At 33.1% G+C, this 21,893-nt stretch overlaps 2 protein-coding genes across 2 annotated transcripts; one reads left to right on the top strand and one right to left on the bottom strand.

Moving 5' to 3' along the window:
• The first annotated feature begins 79 nt into the window (after positions 1-79).
• LOC145313709 (uncharacterized) lies at positions 80-11,347 on the top strand. Its single transcript, XM_080153259.1, has 7 exons — positions 80-310; positions 1,038-1,105; positions 1,915-2,001; positions 2,563-2,658; positions 4,763-4,795; positions 5,829-5,945; positions 6,090-11,347. The coding sequence occupies exons 1-7, from the start codon at positions 83-85 to the stop codon at positions 6,679-6,681; spliced, it is 1,221 nt and encodes a 406-aa protein (XP_080009385.1). The 5' UTR covers positions 80-82; the 3' UTR covers positions 6,682-11,347.
• Positions 7,356-21,654, bottom strand: LOC145313708 (sulfoquinovosidase-like). Its single transcript, XM_080153258.1, has 9 exons — positions 21,521-21,654; positions 19,491-19,630; positions 18,883-19,011; positions 16,427-16,512; positions 15,494-15,664; positions 14,960-15,029; positions 13,023-13,195; positions 12,277-12,408; positions 7,356-12,080 (listed from the first exon to the last, which is right to left on the bottom strand). The coding sequence occupies exons 1-9, from the start codon at positions 21,582-21,584 to the stop codon at positions 10,841-10,843; spliced, it is 2,205 nt and encodes a 734-aa protein (XP_080009384.1). The 5' UTR covers positions 21,585-21,654; the 3' UTR covers positions 7,356-10,840.
• Between the last annotated feature and the right edge of the window lie 239 nt (positions 21,655-21,893).

The following is a 21,893-nucleotide window of genomic DNA, read 5'->3' on the forward strand; positions in this document are numbered from 1 at the left end:
TACAAAATTATTATGTTTTAATTAACGTCAATTTGACTGAGGTTGCCAAAAATCTATATTTTTCTTAAAATTTTATAATTGAATGAATACACCGCTTGGTAGCAGGTTTCAATCTGGCAGCCCGGCAGCAAGACGATTCCATCCAGAAAGTCCTGGAAGTGGCAGGTTCCAACCCAGTAGCCCTGCAGGCATCAGGTTCCAGCAGGGCAGCCCTGCAAGTGGAAGGTTCCATAATAACAGCTCAGCAAACGGCAGCCCTGCAGGGTTTAGGAGAGTGTCCAATAGCCCTGTGGCGGAATTAAGACAGCAGGTTAAATATCTTCTTTTTGTTCTGTGACCGTATGCTGTTTAATTTATTCCAAAAATACAATTTAACAATTTTTAAAGATAGATTTAAATGTAAAATAACAGAACTAAATAACTAATATAGATCAGTTTAAATTATATCTAGGACACGAATATGATCATTTAATTTGATGAAAATAAGTATTTTTAGCATTAATTTATTCTGCTAAATATAAAAAATAGGCCAATTCATTCGAAATTCTAGAATAATTTTTTTGTATAATACGTTCTCTCTTTTCATAAATGTTACCATAAATGTTATCAAAATATGATTAACAAGAACGACAACAACATCTTAAAAAGCGAAGCTTTGCAAATGAGAAAAAAGAAACAAAGAAAAATTAAGACATAAAATGAATACTTTTTCATCATATACATATATCTTGAAACTTCAATCTACGTTTCAAATCAATTTAATGGAATAATTAATCACAAAAAAACTATTCTAACTTGACAAAATTAATATCAAGCCTCGGCAGCAGTCGAGCGCCAGCCTTCAGTACGCATAAGCGAAACCAACCTTTTACAATTTTAAAAATCAGCTGGAAGTCTAAACCAGACTTATTATAACAATCCCTTTTTTCAAAAAAAAATGTAAAACCATCCAACGGGTTTGAATTTGAGGCCTCGCTCGGCTCGACTAAAGACGGAGACCTTAATTACTTATAACAAAAAAAAATATTTAAATTTAGGCCAGATCAGCAGATTCCAGAATAAAAGCTAGTTCCAGGATGGAAGAAAAACCAGATCAACTCACAAGGTTTCAACTATTTTTAAATAATTCAATAATAATCCTTTTTTTATCAGGGGTTAAAGGTTTATTAATATGTTTAGTAGCAAAACTATTCTATGAGTTTTGTGTCAGTCTATCCTTCTGTCTGTTATGCTGCTCTAAATTCGGTTTTCTCTCTCTATCTCTAGCAAATTCCTTTATTTGACTTGTATTCTATTAATGTATATTTTATACCCCCAATTACAATAACAAATTTAAACCTTCTAAAGATTAAAATTTATTGGTGGAAGAGTTTAGACACTGCTGTTGTTTTTACAACCTAATCAACCTAGGCCTCTCCCTCCCTGTTGACGTGCGTTTTGATCCATTTTTTTCTAAAGAAAATAACATTTAAAGATTATTATATTATTTTATAATATGAATGGTTATACAAACTTTTTTACGTCTTTTCAATGGAGATATTTTTCATGTTGCTGTTAAATTTTTCCATATTAAAATAATCATTATTGAGAATGAAGGTCTGTTTATTTTGTATATTAGGTTCTAATACCATAATTATGTAAATGTTATCAACAAAGTGAATCTGTAATAGGATCTGTGTCTGTGGATCTGTCTTCGCATAGAATCTGGGAAGGATGATAAGTATGGGGAGAGTACCATCATCCTACCGAGATAATTCCCCCCCCCCCCCCCTCCAACATTATTTTCTTTTAAAATATAAATAGTCTCTAGTAATAAATAATTTAAAATAATAAATATTATTTAGAAATCGCAAAATAGTCCCTACCCTTCGAATAATTGTTATCGCAGCTACTCAATAAATCTTGCTTTTATAGACACGGTTCAACCGAGAGAAGAAGAGAGGAGGGAGAAGGTCGCAGTGGCTCTGCACAAAGTCAGGACAGAGAGTTCAGTAGAATCAGGTGACAAACTGACCAACCAATCGACCTTTGTGACAAATTACAATATATCTTGACATATTGTAGTTTTCATTATGAAGTAAATGGACAGGGCTTAAAATCATGCAACTGTTCTTTAACCCGCGACTGTTTCTTAATGCGCCCTTCAATTGTCGGGAAAGTGATAGGTTCGAATCTTGGCCCCCTCGTGTAATAACTAAAGACTTTGAAAAGGCTACTACTGCTTCTATATCAGTTATGAAGGGCATTCCCCCTATTTAGAGTAAGGGGAATGCCTTAACCCAAAACAAGCGCAACTTATTACCTTGCACAGTTATCTTATGGTCCTTTATTCAGCTTTAACACAAATCAGTCGTAAGACCAGCCAATCACTATTATTTTTTTGACAATCATAAGCCGCTGACTGCTGCATTATTATGCTAACCTGCCGCGAAAACATAATTATAACTGGAACCGAAAATAAAGCTTTTGTTTTTTTCAAGAAAATTTAGCCAATTCCTAGCCTTAAAATTAAACGCTCTTCTGATTAAATTAAAATTTACAAGTAATGATTTTTGTGTTTAGTGACAACATTTCCCTGAAAATGGACCCAAGATATAAAGAATATATGAGATCAGCTGAGCTATTGTGTACATGTATACACGACTCAGAAACAACAAGGTGAGTGTTCGTCCAAGGACGTCCAAGCTTTTATATTTGGACGTCCCTGTTTCCGTCAGTTCGTTTTTTTCTATCCTCGGGAAATCTAATTTTCTTGGCTGTTTTTGTATGATAGACGTTTTTATTTATTTTTGGAGAATGAGATACCAAAGAACATCAAGTATTTGACTAACTTAATCTGTCAGTCTATCGGTTCTACTACAAAATATTTTTTAAAAGTTTTTTTGTGGAGGTTTTGTTGAAAAAAAGCATATACCTTTACCATAAATTTTTTTTTTAAAAATACTGCTTTCTTCTCATTTGTATGGCCACATTGACTTCCAAAAACAATAGTCTAAAAAAGTTTGTCTGTGTGCGTCTGTATGTCTTATCCAAGACAATTTTTACATCGCAAATCGACAGAATAAAATAGTGCCCCAATTAAATTTTTTCGACATGTGTCTATTCCAAGCCCAAAACCAGATAATATGTTGGAATTTTGCGTCGGTGTCGGGTTTTTTGTTCGTTTGTATCAAAAAAATTATAAACATTTACACATTTTTTATTTCAAAAGGCATAAGTTTTCATAAAAACTAATCTTGTTTTCTTAATGATTTTAGTGTGGGTTCCGTGTGGGGGTGGGTTAATTAATGTTTTTTGCTTGTTTTTTACTTTTGCTATTGAATCTTTCCTTTCTTAGCACAACATTTTGAACGCCTAATTGATTACAGTAAATCCAAAAAACATGTTGTTTAAATAATATTTGATTTTTTCAAGGAATTTCTAAATTAAATGAAGTCCCAATTATTAAGTACTTTAATTTAGCAAATTGAGGGGTGTGCGAAACATACAAAACTTGAGCAATGTTGCGATTTTTAAATCCAGATATCTTTATGGATAAGAAAATGCATATTGAATGCATAACAAACAACCAAAAATTAATAAAACTACCCAAAGTTTTAACCCAACAAATGATAGAACCAAAGTTAATACTAAAAATCCTTAAAACGACTGAAACTATTTTAAGTGAAACCTGGCTCTTGGTTTTCTTTTGGACTTTTTTTTTGGGGGGGGGGTGGGCGTAGGCAAAGTTCACACCTCCAGCCCACCGCAAAAATATATCTTGCAAATCATGCACACACTTGCTCCCACACCCAGAAAACAACCAGAGGTGGATTCTTAAATAAATAAATCATCGATGAATCGGCTATGGTCACTATATCACAATATTATTTTTTTAGATCTGCCAAAGTAATATTGAAAATCCCCAAAAAATTTATAAAATATCAAGTTAGTAACATGTACATAATTTAGAAAACTTTTCGTCAAAATTGATAAATTTTTACAAAATAAAATTTCTTTATCTGGCTACAGTAGCCGTTTCAATAACCCTTATTTAATAAGAATCCACCTCAGTAAAAATTACAAAATTAGGTTAATTACTATTTAATATTAAACATGTATTTTTTCATAAGCCTAAATTCATTCATTTTGTGGAAATCAGGATTTTATTGAAATCATGTCAAAATCAGTTTTTTCTTTTAGTGAATCCAAACAAAATTTGTTTGTTTTCAATATTGCTTTAAAGAGATAAAAAAACATGTAAAAACAAAATCCATTGAAGCGAAGCTCAACAAGTTAGACAGACAAACGAACATTGACATTTATGAAGTAAAAGCTCAATACCTAGGCAACACATATAAAATTTTCTTGTGTTTAAAAGAAATAAAGTAAAAAAATCTATATTAGCTATATATCTATTTGTAAATATTCTGATCCTATCATTGGTTTTTAATATGTTAACTAAAATTATAGTAATCTTTCTATTTTAAAATCCAAAAGTAAATAAAAATATCTTTTTATAGAATATCTTATCATCAAAAATTGTACAAAATTCTTTTATTTGTTGTAAAAAGGTTATTTAATTATTGTATATTTCTCTAATTCAAAATTTATTATAATAACTTGCTCTAGGGATGGGTGGGGAAGGTAAGGGAAAACAGGACGCATTGTGTCGAGTTAAAAAGACAATTCTAAAAATATTGTTACGGACGTATGGACGGACCGACTCTTATCATAGAAAAACTTAGCTTACTGAGTAACTAATTAATATTTGTTTTATTAGATCTGACAGTATGAACCAAAGAGACAGTCGTCGCAGGAACAGATGATAAACTTTTACATAAAATTAACAACATTTGCATGTGTTTTACGTGTCTCGGCGCCTACACACACAAACACAGAAGTGTGGAGTTTAATATAAATATAAAGTCACTTTAATAGCCATATTTTAATTAAGACCAAATCAACGCCCCCCTTCTTTAAAAATTTGATTATTTACTAAGTATATTTGCGATTACTTTTATTTAATGAAATCTTCCAATTTTTAACATGTACAAAACGGCCTGCTTAATTGCTTCAAGATCCATGTCAGATCTATATAGGAAATAAATGTCTATAAACGAGCTCAAGTTTTCCAAGGAATATATGATTAAAACTCATAGTGCTCCAATAATCCATAATAAACTCTCATTGCCCAGAACAATAAGACCCATTATTTTACTTTATTAAAAATAAATTCATTTTTTTCATTTCATGTTGCTATTTACCTTATATTGATGTATTTAATTTCTAATCATAAAAAAGAAAATTTAAATTTATAATATGATAAATTTAAGAAAACTATGTTTTAAAAGAATTCGATTGTGGCGACATTTTGTGTGTTCAAATATTAAACTAAAATTGTAATCATCATCATTAACCCTTTGGTGATGGTAATGTAAAGAAAAAAATATAATTTAAAAAAATCTTTTAAAAATCATTTAAATTATTAAATATTTACTTTCTTTTAGATAGTAATGCCGGGTGAGGAAAATAGATTTATTGAGAAATAGATATGCATATAGAAAACTAGCCAATAGGGAGATAATTATATCGAGCCAACTCTAGTAATAAATATTTGCCACCCACACCCCCCCCCCCCCAAAAAAAAAAAAAAAAAATCCTAAAGATTTGTTTTTCAAAATAAGCAAAATAGCTTATAACCTTCTGGGAACATTACTACTACACGGATTCATAAAAATATTGGACAGAACTTGCATACATCCAACTACTTTATACCTTAAAAAAAACCTATAAATATTAGATAAAATTATCCTCGTTTTGGAGTATTTGTTTATATTCTGTGGTTCCAGAGGTAAAGAAGAATATTCCTCTGGACGTAGCAAGGGGGAACGAAGAGCTCAGAGCGATGGCAGGTTGACCGCTCTCAGGCTGGATAAGGTCGCCAGTAATCACCAACTTCCCAGGTATAACATTTTAACAAGGACGGTTGTGCTGTACTGCAACCAAAAAAGGGAATTTACCGTGTCGGTTATTTATTTACAACCCTTTTCCCCCTACTAAATAAATTTGTCAGTTGGTTAACATCTTTTTAAAATGTTATTTTTTAGATTGCTGCCTGTGCCGAAGGCTTTCCAGATGTTGTACTACCCGTACTATCCTGGCAGCGGTAGTCCCAGCCTCATCCCCGTAGTGCCCCACCCCCGAGCATTCAGAACATACTCTGACCAATCACAGGCCTCAAACAGCAAACGGCCAACTCGTCGCAAAACTCTGAATGGTGATTGGTCAGAATTGAATGCGTTGCAAGCTGCTAAAGTTAACGAACAGCTGATGCAAGCTGCCAGGTTTAATCATCATCTTAGTCAGCTGCCACGCCAGCTATTTGAAGCTTATGAGAGTCTGGACCGCGAGACAATGGCTAAAGAAACCTTAATGAACCAATTCTTGCTGCAAACCTGCGAGAGTAAAGGCGGCAAAGGCGGTTCAGAAACACCAAGTGATGCCGGCATCGGCAGTACTGATTCTGGCGGGGAATATAACAGTAAAAAATCTCCGGATTCATCAGTTGTGCGGAAGAACAGCAGTGACAGCGGAGGAAGTTCAGCTTCAGATTCTGCTCTTGATAGAAGCAATGATGAAGATTATATGATTCACTTCTCTAGGAATGTTGTTGATAATGATTTTCAGTTGCAGACATAATTGTCCTTGTTAGTTTCTAAATTATTATTGAAATTGTTAATTTAAATGAGTGCACTGCCTAAAGCACCAAAAATTGGTATATTTTTTAATGAATGCATGAAGTTTTTGGGTTTTAATCCTGCGTGGCCTATACCGTCCATATCCTAAATCTGCGGGGCTCCAATTTACCCAATATAACCTAATCTACCCAGACATAAATTAAAAGATAAACATAAACCCCCTTCCCTTTAATTTAATTTTATTTGTGCTCATGAAAGCATTTTGTGGGACAAAGCCATTATTTTTTTATATTTATTTCAACATAATATTGTTAAGAAAACGCGATGGCAAAGTTGGAGGTGGAGAGAACGAAGAGGCCGTGTCGCTGGCGCACATTGACGAGAGCAAGACCATGCACAGCTACATTGCCTCCAGGGGACAGAGGGAGAGGGAGGAGGATATCTACGAGGTTGTCCCACCCAAAATTCATATCCTTAAAACTACAGAAATTATTCGTACATGAGAAAATATGATTATGGAAAATATAATAGATGGAGAGGATTATGTTGATTAAAATTAATCTACAACCCTTGCTTCTACTCCAATTTTCCAGATACAGAAAGCCAGGGAAGATAGATTAATCATCCGATCCAAATGTCGAAGATTTTAAATAATACGAATAATTGCTGATTTACTTCAAAAGATATATTTTTTAACTATAGTGACTTAAATTTGCACTGCAATTTTTAAAACAAAATACAAAAAAAGTTATAAGATAAACTTAAATTGTCAGATAATTGAAAAATAACGTATTTTCAGGCAAAAATAACATGAAAAAACACATTAAAAATAAATTAAGAACATAGTGAATCATAAAAAAAGTTATTAGAAGAGAATTCAAGTATTTTTAGTAAAATCATTGCTCAGTTAAATAAAAAGAATATTTAATGACAACAAAGAAAAAAAGTTCAATTTAAGATTCTTGTTTACTTATCTTTGTTTACTTTTTAAAAATTATATAATTAAACAAAAACTTTAATTTTTTATATATTAATATCGTTGTTTGCTTTTCTTCAGCAGAATTTTGAATTCGGAAATTTTAATAATGTATTTTTTAACTACTTTAGAGGATTTTTATTGCAAATAACATAGATTGGTCAAAAATCGCACGGCTTAAGAAAATGCGCGTAAAATGAAACATGAAACAAGGAAGTGCGGTCAGCCGTTTGGCTGTACACTGAATTAAAAGTTTATTGAAAACATATATGCACATTTCATTTTATTCCTGAAATGATTCAAAATTCTTAATGCATGTAGATTATTTGAAATTTAATATCTAGTCAAAATAAATTTATATTCTGAATAATTCTCCGGGAGGGAAATGACAATGACAGATACACTGATCAATATCATCAAAATAAACAGGCTGGATTGAAACAAAAATTATCGGTCATTGTCCTATCCCTTTTTAATTCTAGTCTAGTATATAAACAATCCTGTGTTCTTTCAAATATAGTCAAGATGGACGCACAGAAAATGCAAGATTTCGCGGTCGTGCGCAATACGAGGACGGTGACTCAATTTTAATATCTTTCCGCGTTATATGACAAATGCCCAATCTCTTTATGAAACTCTTGGAAGGGTCCTACACCATCCTATAAAACGTGAAAATTGAGGTATTAAAATTACGCTACCCATCTCGTATTGCGTATGACCGCGAGATCCTGCGTTTTATCTGCAACCATATATATAGTCAAGACTGGGTGGGCAGTCATTTCCGCATATCGTAACATTCGCATTGGGTTCACATTACATAGCAATAGCAAAAAAACTCTGAAGTGCCGATTTATATTTTAAAAAGGAAGGGGTTCCTTGTGCTGTTTTAATAATCTATTTGCGGTTGTGATGCAATGCATTTGCGGAAATAAATCCCCACTAGTCAAGGATAGGGAAATTTATTCTGAAAACAATTTGTAGACTAATAGTCGACTTCAATTACTTTTTACTTAATAATTTTGTGGACATACAAATTAAATGATTTACGTCTACACTCTGCATGTCATTTGATTGAAGTGGTCATAATTGACATACTATCGTCAAGTCACTAGAAAAGATAATTTGCCTAGAATTTACATCGACATTATAAACATTAAACAATAATATAACGTGATCCTAAGAATGCCAAAACTGTCTAAAATCTTATTTTGTTTAACAGAATATTTACCCTTTTCTAGTCCAATATAAAATAGTCAAACAATATTAAATCAGACACTTTGATAAAAACTGTAAATATTTTATGTATAAATTATATATTAAATAAAGTTATATCAGAGCATCATTTATTAGTTTTGTTCAGGGTAATACTGATAAGTTTAATTACAAATCAAATTGATACCAAAGCTTAGAGAGAGAGAGGGGGTACAATGGTCTGTTTATTGCATTAGTCCCCAAAGTTTTACAATAACATTTTTTTATTTGTTGGCTTATCGACTTTTGGGATTTCTACTGAATTTTGATTGGTTGGTTTATTAAATTGAGTGTCCAAACGTTTCAACCACTAATTGTAATTCACAGAAGGGATAATTTTGTGGCATCATTGGGATGTACATCAATTTATTGGCAATCGTCTTAACCCTTTAGATCCCTGACTAAAGCTACTCTATAGGTGACTGTCTGTCTGTAGCTACTTTATTTAAAAACCTTTTTTAAAATACTTATTGCTTTTTTGTTTTCTTTAACATAGTTTTTAATTATCATCAATTTTTTATTTTACATCAAGGATCATCGTTTTAAAATGCTTTGTTACTAATCCGGTTGTCAGGAAGGGAGGGTACATTGGGTTGTTTATTATACTAGTCCCCAAAGTTTTATAATAATAACGATTTCTTTTGCTTGGGGAATTTCATTGAATTTTGATTGGTTGTTTCATTCAGTTGAGTGTCCAAACGTTTCAACTACCAATTTTCATCTACAGAAGGGGTAATTTTGTGAATCATCATTGTATCATGTGCATCAATTTATCGGCCATTGTCGTATCCCTTTAGATCCCTGACATGTCAGGATGTCATCATAATTATAAAATACAAAAAAAAGTTAGATTTTTTTAGGATATAGGCAGTGGCGTGCACTCAGCAATTTACCCGGGATTGAGTAATCATTATGAGGTAAAAAAGGGGGAAGATAGACCTTACCAATTTCAATTTTAAGGAGGGTGTTGACACCCCTCTACACTATAGTATTCAATGTAAGACCTTTTATGATCAATTATAGACTAAACAAAAATACCGTTGAGACAGACCAAAAAATTATATGGCTTATATAATAGCTTCGCTACTGATTAAATTTTTTTATAATTCCTGCTTATCCAGTTGTATTTGGTAAGTATTTGTTTCAAATTGTTTGGATGTATGATTTTCATCCTATTATTAAGAGACAATAATTTGAAATAGACTGAATAATCAGTCAACCAAATAAAAACAACAACAAAAAACTGTTAACAAAATCAAATCTTGTTTATGAAATATAATTAATCAAATGTTGTTTTCTTATTCAAACAGAGCTTAGATTCCCTCACTGTGTTTCTATACAACTTTTTTATCACTACAAGATATTCAAAACTCACTACTAATTAGAATTGCAAATGCAAAGATGAAATATTTCATCTGTAAAATAACTATTTTGCCAACAAGTTTTTTATAATAATATAATTACCAGCTTGTTGGGAATATCTACATTTTTTCCTTTGTTAATGACAATTACAGTATGCAGAAATTAATATATTTGGCTCAGTAATTATTATGGTTTAAGGAAAAGTCAAAAACAAAAGAAGATTTTAAAACATTGAATATAAAATTAAATATAAGGCCTAAGCTTATATTGATATTTTTCAAAAAAATGTTTTCAGTTCATTCATTTTCAGTTTAATTTTTCAATTCAACCTGCAAATTTAAATCAATTTTTCAAATAAATTGTTAGGTTACAATAAAATAAAGGTATTTACTACTTCAGAAGAATTTAAATAATAAACCTAAATAAATTTTAGTAAATTACAAAGTTAATAAAATTGCTATTTCTTGTTGTGAAAGCAATAAAAATTCTTTCGTATCAACAAACTAATGTTTATTAGCTATAAATAATCTAATTTTAATATACATAATAATTGTAAATAACTTTCTATAAATTAATAAATAGAATAACTGTTAGAAATACTGTAGAACAAATCCGCCCATTTCGAAGATTTTCTGAAAAATACTGGAGGATTTCCCAACTCTGCTGGAATGTTGACAAAACCGTCAGAAAATTCAAACTGCCCCCAGAGATGGATCCACTTGTCCTCGCTAACAGGCAGATACACCGTCCATTCCTCCACGCCAGGCTCAAGTACTGGAGCAACAAGTAGGTCATCACCAAACATGTACTGATACTCAGTTCTGTATGTCTCTGGGTCGTTTTCAAACATTAAAAACATGGGTCGCATAACTGGAATGTGAAGTTCTGTATTTTGTTTCACAGCTTCTTTGGTGTAATTAGAAAGAGCTGTATAGATTTGCGTTAGACGTCCAAACTGTTGAAGAGTATCTTTATCAGTGTAGAATTGATGATTAACCTCCGGCTGATTTCCTTCATGCGTGCGCATGACTGGTGTAAATACCGCGTACTCTGCCCAACGCAAGAGCAATTCTTTATCACGTGTTACACCCAGCTGACCAACAGTGGTATAACCTCCAATATCACTGTGAGTTAATCCCATGCCTGATAAAGACAGTGATAATGCTGAAATAATTGAGGAAGGTAGGCCATCAGATTTAGTCCAGTCAACAGTTTGATCCCCAGCCCAGCTCATGACCTGGCTGTTCTTGGAGCCCAGGCCACCACTGCGCATCCAATACATAATCTCGCCCAACTTTCCAGATTCTTCTACAACCTCTCTGTTCAGCCTGGCCCATTCCTGTGAATATATTTGATGCAATATTTCTCCATGTTCTTGACGCCACCATCTCTCAGAGAACCCAGATCTGGCTGTTATTGGAGTATACTCTCCAAAATCTGCCATCCAACCGGCAAAACCGAAGTCAATGAGGTTTGTCTTCATAAGCTGCTTGTACCAATCCCTTGCCAGGTTAATGCAATTACAATCTGGAGCAGGAGTGATGATATCAACAGTTGCCACATCAAATTCTCCAAAATCTTGAAGGAGCCTTGAACCATCATCAGTATACAGCCAGAAATCTTCATTCTCAGCAGATTCATACACATCTCCATCTGTGTTAAGATGAGCAGTAATATAGGCAGTCACCTTCACATTCCTCTTGTCCTCCAGGTATTGAATGGTCTCGTTGAGTCGTGGGTACCAGGTGCTGTTCCATGCCCAGTTCCAGAATACACGGGTACCAAATTCTGTGGTGATTTTTCCAGACCAATCCTATATTTAGTCCTTAAGTTTCTATACGAGTAAGACAACTTTGCTTTTAATGGCATTTTAGTGTAGAAAAATGAAAATTATATGAATTTTTGTTCCCTCTCACATTCAAATTTCTGAACATTTAAAAAGTTTTTGCTACCTTTACCCTTTTATTTTAGACCTGTATCAGGATGTAATTTTCACATAAGGATAATTCCTGAATCCACATGGCAGAAACTCTGACTCCCTGTGCCTCAGATTCATCCAGGTAGTTGAGCATGGTGTCTGTGCCTCCCTGCACCCCAAGGATGGCTCCGTTGTACACCCAATCTGGCAGCTCTGGTTGACCTGCCATAAATTATAGACTTGTAATATTTTTTCTATATTAACGATTTAGGTAATTCATTAAAGAGAGAGGGGACAATGGGCTGTTTATTACACTAGTCCCCAAAGAATATAATAACTTTTTTGTATTAGTTGGATCAATAACGTTTGGAACTTGGTTGGATTTTGACTGGTTGTTTAATTAGGTTGAGTGTTCAAAATTTTGTGAATTATCATTGGGAATGTACAATCATTCATTTATTGGCCATTGTCTTATCCCTTGAGAACCTTGAGTATTACTCTATGGTACACATAAAATCATGGAAACAGTGAAAGATTATTGTAAGAAAATAAAATCTTATCTAATACTTTGCATGCCTAAATCTAATGTAATTAATGTTGAATCTTATGATTTTAATAAATACTGTACAGATTTTAGGAGAGCTTCACATAGGTTCCGAAATGGTTAAAGGTTTAACATTACATTTAATCCTTTGGATGGTTTTAGGAAATTTTTCTTTTCTCTTCAAATAGAGAGCTCTTAAATGCTAGGAGCGCAGCTGTAAGTATAAAATAATTAAATATCAATAATACAATTACAGTTTATTGTTTAGATTATTTTTAAAGTCTAGCTTTTCCTGGGCTAACAGAGGTAACAATATCCATGAGAGTATCCTTGACCAGGAATGATATCCTGCAGGATGTACAGACCCCGCCAGGTTGATCTGACTGTGGACTGGACATGTGCCAGTACAGGACGTGTCGGTCACCCTTGCTGAAGTCCAGCTCAGAATAGGTCGGGAAGGAAGACTAAGAATAATAACAATTTATGCATATGTTATAGTAAAAGTTAATAACTCTAATACATAGGCGTCCAAGGGGGGGGGTAATGGGCCATTTGGCACCCCCAAAATTTTGTGAACAATACCCCCCCCAAAAAAAATTACCCCTACCTTGGGGGTGCCGTAGGCACCCCCAACGATTTTTGGGGGGGTATTTACCCCCCCCAAACCATTTTGGGGGGGGGTAATTACCCCCCCCCAAAATAAATGTTCTTTAAAAAATTTTTTTGGGGGGGGGTATTTACCCCCCCCAAAATTGAATGTTCTTCAAAAAAAAATTTTACTGTCCAACCAGTTAAAACAGTTCTTAACCATGATAACAAAAAATTTAATAGTTTGATCATGTTTTATTTGCTTGGGCCTTTATAAGGGCTAAAACCATCCCGGGGATCTATGATGTAATTGTAAAGCACTGAAGATTCCATAAAATAGATACCTAACTAAATTAAATATTTCATTAAATAATGAAAAAGAATTTCTATAGGCGATTTCTTTTGGGAGGATGTCAGGGTGTCTCAAAACTAGTTATAACACTTACCAGGACCTATAAGACGCTTCACTTTAAAGTAAAATCATATTGGTTCATTAGTTAGTGATTTAATTATTGTATTTTTATGTTCTAAAGAATGAGATACTATTATATATTTGAATAGTAGTGGCGCCCTTAGCATCTAAGAACTCGTGTTTTCTAAAGGGTAAAAAGGGAGGAGAAAAATTGCCTAAAACCACTCAAAGGATTGACCTATAATAGTGTGGAACCATCATGGGATCTATGTGAAGCTTTCCTAAAAAGGAGAAATCAGTATTAAAAGTAATGAAATCTGAAGCTATAGTCAAATAAACCTTACTTACTACTTTATGTTATAAGATAGTACTTATTAACTTAATAGATTAGGTAGGTGCTTTTTTTACATAATTAAATTACCCCCCCCAAAAATTTTACCCCCGGGGTAAATTAGTTTGGGGGGGGTAATTACCCCCCCCCCCAACAGATTTGGGGGGAGTATTTACCCCCCCCCCCAACAGACTTTAGGGGGGGTAATTACCCCCCCCAATCAAATTTTACCCCCGGGGTAAAAATTTTGGGGGGGGTAAAAAAAAATTTCGGCGCGCTTCGCGCGCCATTTTACCCCCCCCAAACACGAATTACCCCCCCCCCCTAAAATTTTTTACCCCCCCCCAAAAAAAAAGCTTGGACGCCCCTGCTCTAATAAGTCTTTTTTTAGAAGATCCTGCATAACTATTTCTCCCGATTAATTCAGACAACCAACACTTAGTATTTTTTGTTAATTGCGCCTAGTTTTGGTATTTCTGTCTTTTATTTTTTAAATATTCTTTGTACGTAGAGGCAAAACAATTTCTAGGATATAATATTTAACAGAAATAAAAAAGGAACGATATATATACATTTCCCTTCATAAAATTATATAACTAACAAATCCTTATACTAAAGTAACAGGATGTCTGTGTGTTTGTCTGTGTGTTTGTGTGTTTGTACCGAAGGATCTCGCTTACCGCTGAACCGATCGGGTTCTCCTTAACAGGGTAGCTTCTCATAAGTCCCGTGAAGGTTTATAACTATTTTGGGGGAGGGTACCACCACCCTATCAGGAGAAATCGCCCCTAGAAAAAAATTACCCCTCCCGAAAAAGAGACTCCAACGAAACATAAACCAATTATTTCTGTAATTAGATATATAGTAATATATTAATTTCTAAATATTTGATATTACCTCAAAATAGTATTTTCTGGAACTGATAAAAGATGGTTGAGGCCAATAGGTTGTGTGATAATCTCCACCACCTTACCAACAATATCAATCAGTTTACAATCAGAATACGAGGTAAGGTGATTATTGTAGATTACATTATAAGGTACACTCTTATACTGTTTATGTATAACTTTCAAGAAATGGAAAAAAAGTGTTCTTAATTCTAAAAAGAGCATTTGACTGTCAAAAAATAGCTTCATAATAAAGGATTTTTAATAATTTATTTTAAAAACCTGCCAAAAATTATTTTCGGGTGTAGTCCCTTTTGTGGCAACGCTCCTGAAGGGGCATTTCTTCGTATTTTTCACAGTAGCTATTCTCCTATTTCTAGCCCCTGCGGGGCTAATTCCTTAACCATGCAGGGCAATCCCTTATTTTCTTTCTGTGTTTCCTTTTTAAATCAATCGATTATGCGCTACACATCTGGGGATAATTGTCCTTGATTATTTATAACTTTGTGTACGCAATTTTTTTTTGCAAAAGATTGATAAAGTTCCTTTACTAAAAGCATCCATAAGCTGTGTGAGAGTGGATGACTTATTACGTCCCACTCCCTGTTCCCTAACCCAGATGGGATAGTTGCGTCCCCGCAGGTTCAGGTAGGTGTACTGCTCCCCTCCCCCGTACACATACTCATTCTCCTCTGCTACTATGCTCAGCCAGATTCTGATAAGCAATGGGATAAGGATGGTTTTTGACTATTTTTAATATTTTTGATGCATTTCTGTAAGAGTCTTTCTCCCTGACTAACTGCCATCTCCCTGACTGATTATTTCCCTCAGTAATAAATGGATATAGAATACGTGGATATTGTGAGAGATTCTTGCATACCCTGATAAAAGGTTTCTCCCAGCTGGCTAATATAACTATACCCCCCCCCCCCTCCCATAATCCTATCCTTATGACTCTCCCCTATTCACTCCCCTGACCATGGAGGAACGTAATGACCAATATACATTATACATGGCCTAAATTAGCAACCTGTATTAAGAACAAAAAATCCCATGTCACAATATCCATTAACATGTATGATATTGGTTAAATAGCATATAATTATTCCCAATTCAAATTCTATTCCTCTCATACTTTTTGATTTTTGGCTTCAGACAAAAAAAACATACTACTTAATATTATACTAGCGGTTACGCCCCTAGCATCTAGGGGCTTAGTAATCAAAGGAACAAAAAGGTGCTATAGCTTAAAACCAAGACTTAAATCTGAAAACGAAATAGCCTAGAACCATCACAGAACCTATGTGAAGATTACTTGAAATAGAGAACCCAATTAGTCCAGTAGTTATTGAGATCTTAAGCTTCAGACAAAAAAACTTACTACTTTATATGATAGGATGTAGGATGACAAAAGCATTTCTATACTGTTAGCTATTATTGTCATTATTAAATTTTCAATTCCATCCTTTCATCCTGCCTGTTAACATCGACCATGGCTCCCTCATATTCTGGTGGATGCTCCAGCTGGATCTCAAACAGGCCCAGGTCATTATCCTGGAATACCTGCAAACAGAAAGGATATAGCCTTTAGTTTATAATAATGAATAAGTCACACTTTTGCATCTTATATTTTTAACAACGCGCTGTATGTTTCGCAAAAGAAATAACAAATCACAAGTTAGTATAACATATAATGTATGTATAATATTTAAGATATTGTACATTGTCATCTCAAGCAGGGAGTAAGAGAGGGGACAATGGGCAATTAATTAAATTTAAGAGTTTTCAAAGAAAGGCTATGAAATCCAGATTAATCCAGAAAATTTGGAGGAAATTGTAAAGGGTTTGTTAATTAAATTTTATAAACAATAAACTAAGAAAAAAGTTTCAAGAAAAAAAAGCAATCATTTGAAATCTAGATTACCAGTATAGACTGACATAACCATTCTGTAATTAATTACTAGGAAACTCTTCCTGGAACTCGCCTGTCTGTCCCTCTTTATCCTGTTTATTTCCCTTGCCCCTTGCCCAAACCTCCCTTTCCCTATTGACTGCTTTAAAAAAAGGGAGTTGGGGGAGAGGGGATTGAAATAGAGTATGGGAGGGGGGCCGTGTATTCTTAACTTTTATATTTAAACTACTCTCCGCCTGCTATATCAAAACTAACACAGCGAGTAGCGGCATTTCATGCGCTAGTACCCAAACTCAGTCAGAAACTGCTATATTCTTGCACATTCCCTTTGAGACTCCAAAAAATTGAATATTCGATCCATTGTCCCCTCCCTTACTCCCTGCATCTGAAGAGAGCAAACATGCTCGAAACCATTTGAAATGTCTGAATAAATATGAAAAAATTATATTTTGTTTGTGAGTTATAATCATAGAGAAAATAATAAAAGAGAGAAATCGAGGTATTTGAAGGACTAAAATAGGCAGTGGGCCTAGAGGCCTATATTGAGCAATTGCCGCGCTGAATTTTTAATGTTATTCCACCACTTTTCAAAATGGGGATATCTTAAAATTAGATATAATTTCAAGACAATTATAGATGCTGTTTGAAGCATAAATCTAATTTTTAAGGGATGATATAGAAATATTTTGAATTATCATCCATTCTGATGAAACCTAATGAAAGAATATAAAATTATCATTATTAATTTTTCATGACTTTGCTACTGACTTTAATCATAACACTCATTATCAGCTTATAAGATTTATATTGCAGTCTATCTAACTTATATTTTTTAATAAATAAACGTTTTTACAAATTTATATGAACATTTGATTGTAAATTATAATAATCAGTTTTTCAGTGCCATCTAGCTTTGAATATAGAACTAGAATATCAAAGCGTTCATCAATTTTTATTTTGCCTGTATTTTTCTTGTTTTGGATTTTTGTCACTAAAGGGCCAAACCCTGAGGGGTAAATAACATCACTTAAAAATGTTAAAAATATTGTAAAAACGAGTATTGTCTGAGAAAGAACACAGATAGCATTACAGATTATTCACTTATTTAGATTATTCAGTTATGAAATTTTTTATTTAATATTTAGCCTTAGTTTTAATGTATGTCTTTGAAGTAGACAACTAGCGAACCTGGTGGCTGAGAGCTAAACTATTAATTTTTTATTAGTAAACATTTAAAAGTTTTATCATGTTAATTAGATTTAAATATTACATTTAGGCTAATTTGAAAAAAAATAAATTTTTGATCATAAAAGGTGAACCCTCCTATTTTTAAACTAGGCGAAACATACTTTTCTGCTGCACTAAGACCGTCCGCGGCTGTTTGTTTTTTAAGATTCTAAATCAAATTGTATTTTAAATATTTTCTTTAATTTTTTTTAAAACATAATAAATTACAGAAAAATAATAATAATTAATAAGATAAAATTTTTTTTTTTTTTTTTTTACATATATAGAATAGGTTATGATTAAGATGCAAAAAGCCGCGGACGGTTTACATAAATAGCAGACAAATTATTTTAGTAGGGGGGAAGTAATATTTTACAATGAAATTGGGGTGAGTATTCATCCTCTTATCCTTTTTCCTTATGGTTATAATATTTAGGAAGTGTATATGTTTTGTGTATATTCCACCTATCTATAAAGCAAAAAGCAAATTTTTCAACAATTAAAAAAAAAGGCTCGCACCACCCTAAAAAATACGGCACTGATTTAAAATACGATAGTATTTATTTATGGCATCGTATTGTAGACAGCTTTTCGCAGATATCAAAATGAAAACTCATAAGATTAAAACCGTCCCTGGCTAACAAAACTGGTATTAATTTTATACTTTTTAATTTGATATTCGTGGAAAATTGTTTGTAAGACGATGCTATACATGATTTTTCAGTATGACTGAAAACCAGTTCAAATCCAGTGGATATTAATCGGTTTGAAAGCCTTACTAGAAAATATTTTACCTTGAGATTGATACCAATGCCATAGTTAGGATTGCTGAATCCAAAAGTATTTTCATCAATGATAGCATAATCAATGAGAGGAAGAGTCTCATGGACTGTGTCGTTCAACTCAAAATTCCCCAAATTATCCTGAATAAGTTTCATGCATGTTTGCCAGGTTTTAACTTTTCTAAAACTAAAAATACTGACTCAAAATAAGTGTCGAATTTGTCTAGGGATCTAAAAGGATGAGACAATAGACAATAAATTGTGTTAATAAAGTCCACTATCCCCTCTCTTTCTGATTTTGTCCTAACAAAAGGATGACAACATCCATAAAAGCGAAGCTCAAAAATCAGAAAGAAGGGAAAATTAAAAATAACACTTGTGTCAGAACTTATTCAGCAGAACATTAATTTGAAAGTCTATACGAAATTGTACATAAATTTGTTGCAAAATTGCATAAATACAGGATACAGTAAAAGAACATACTTCAAATTTAAGATTTGATTAAAGAGATGCCTTGCTAATAATTTTTTTCTAGCGGCGATTTCTCATGGGAGGGTAGTGGTTACATCCCACCAAAGTTATAAACCTTTAAGGTAAATTTTCAAAATATTTAAATGTACCTCTGCTATAAAATCTCCTTTGCCGAGTTTGACCGCTGGCTGCGTAGTGGTATGGCATATGAGGGCAATGTTTCGCCAGGTCAGCTCAAAATCACATCCATCTGTTTCTCTCACTACCAGGGACCCTTTTTGCAACAACACTATTGTGAGAAAGTTCATTATTTTAGTCGTCCTATTTTTTTTTATAAATAGCGGCTTCGCCCCTAGCCTCTAGGGGCTTTGCCCCAAGAGGTGATCAAAAAAATTTAGGCAAAATTCGTAAAAGGACCAAGGAAATCTTCTGCAAAAAATAAAAAAAGGACCAAGGAAATCTTCTGCAAAAAAAACAAAAAAAATGGTGTTATTTTTTATTTTTGGGGGGGTTGGGGGTGTCCCACCCCCCTAGAAAATAACCTAAAACCACCAAAGGACCAGTAGGAATATTCCCTGAAGAGTAGAATCCGATCGGTTCAGTGGTTACCGAGATCTTAAGAGACAGACGGACGGACAGACATCATTCTACTTTGTATTATAGATTATACTACAGAAAAATAGAATGCCAATCCTACATCCTATTGTTCTTTTGTCTGAAGCTTATGATCACAATAACCACTGAACTGATTGGGTTCTGCATTCTAAGTAAGCTTCACATAGATCCACTCATGGTTTTACGCTATTTTATTTTTAAATTGAAGTCTGTCCCTGCAGTGTAAATAAGGGTGTAAATGCTAGTATAATCTAAAGTATCAGTCTGTCTGTTTGTATTTTTAGGCTTAAAAACTTTGGGGTCTTATACTTCCTCTTTATTTGAATTTGCAATGTAACGCTAACCCAATATTTTCCTCCAATTATTTTTTATTTACATAAGGAGTATTTGTTTCTCATCATGTCTCACAGTGCAGTGAGTATGAAGGTGCTTTGACTTTAGTGTCTGAACCTAAATTGGGACATAGTGCATTTCATAACCTTAGGTTAGGTAACTTCATTTTACTTTTCAATAAAATCTAAAATGCAGCCGTTTTTGAGAAAATTAGATTTTAAAATTTCAAGTTCAATTTTCATCCACTAGGAGATACCACATAATCATGACAAGAAAAGCAAAGATTATTTATTTAAAATTTTTAACAACTTTGCTTTTATAAAGTCTGTCATAAAACCTCTCTATATATGATTTATTTAAGGCTAAATTTCCGTGACCTTAGCAAAGCAAATGATAAAAATGGCCATAAATTAACTCACTTCAGGAGTGGTTTTATAAGGAACTTTATAAAAGCAAACTTGTTCAAAATTTTAAATAAATTATCTTTGCTTTTCTTGTCATGGTTATGCGATAACTCCTAGTGGGTGAAAATTGAACTTGAAATTTTCAAATTTAATTTTCTCAAAAACAGCAGTATTTTAGATTTTATTGAAAAGTGAAATGAAGTTACCTAAACTAGGGTAATGAAATGCACTATGTCCTAATTTAGGTTCTGACACTAAAGTCAAAGCACCTTCGAACGAAGTGTGGTCTAACTATATTTACTTTAGTCGTCTATTGTCCCATCCTCTAATATCTATAAGAAATTATTGAAAAAAACAAGAAGCACGAATTTATCGAAAAATAAAACATGCGTTACGTAAAGACAGGTAGACAACCAGAGTAAGGGATTCTAATCTATAGAAAACAAGGAATGTTTGACAAAGAAAAGAGGTGGTCTAACATGCATTATCCGGAGTCACAAATCAAACCCAAAACCCTTATTCATAAATATTAAAATCGTTAGGATTATCCGATTTCATAAAGTACTAAGCTTTGTTTGTCTGTAGCGAAGAATTTCTCTAACTGCTGACTAACTCTATGGTTCTTCTTTACAGAGATCTTGAGAAAGTTTTAAGTCTGTGTGTGGTTTTAGACTATTTTTCTCTCCTTATATTTCTCTAGTATCTTTAAAAAATAAAAATATAAGGAGTAAAAATTTAGTTTTTTTCCAATAGTTTTAAAAATAATGCAGGAATAATTTCATGATATTTTGGAAATTTCGTTGTTGGTATAAGCTAAAAATAATGACCCTTTTGTGCATAACTTGAGTGTGCTAGGCAAAGCAAGAAAAAATAAAATGTGGCCGCCCACATCTTTCACTGAATAATTACTACAGTTAGTTTGACCTTGCTGAAAAGATAACAAATTTATATTCTTGTCAAAAAGCTAAGTTGAATATATATCTTTTCTCTTTAACTTATTAATTTTTTACAAGGATGATAACGTTCATAAAAGTTAACTTCTGAAACAACTATAGGACACCCGAACATTTACACTAGTAGAGTGTCGAAACTGAATAAGCAGAATATAAATGTTAAAACAAAAGTGTATATTTGTTGCATAACTAAGTAGGATGCTTAATTACAGACAGAAGGAATGACAAACGGACAAGAAAACTTTTA

This window comes from Acartia tonsa, chromosome 3 (assembly GCF_053477335.1).
Source record: "Acartia tonsa isolate MP-2025a chromosome 3, ASM5347733v1, whole genome shotgun sequence".
Classification (NCBI taxonomy): domain Eukaryota; kingdom Metazoa; phylum Arthropoda; class Copepoda; order Calanoida; family Acartiidae; genus Acartia; species Acartia tonsa.

Excerpts from the sequence above, each read along its gene's own strand:
- LOC145313709 (XM_080153259.1), top strand. The coding sequence starts at position 83 with ATGAATACACCGCTTGGTAGCAGGTTTCAATCTGGCAGCCCGGCAGCA. Across the intron at positions 2,002-2,562 it reads AGAGAGTTCAGTAGAATCAG|TGACAACATTTCCCTGAAAA; the intron begins GTGACAAACTGA and ends TTTTGTGTTTAG. Across the intron at positions 4,796-5,828 it reads AACCAAAGAGACAGTCGTCG|CAGAGGTAAAGAAGAATATT; the intron begins CAGGAACAGATG and ends ATTCTGTGGTTC.
- LOC145313708 (XM_080153258.1), bottom strand. The coding sequence starts at position 21,584 with ATGTGGGCGGCCACATTTTATTTTTTCTTGCTTTGCCTAGCACACTCA. Across the intron at positions 15,665-16,426 it reads GCCATGGTCGATGTTAACAG|AATCTGGCTGAGCATAGTAG; the intron begins GCAGGATGAAAG and ends ATTGCTTATCAG. Across the intron at positions 13,196-14,959 it reads CCAGAAAATACTATTTTGAG|TCTTCCTTCCCGACCTATTC; the intron begins GTAATATCAAAT and ends TATTATTCTTAG.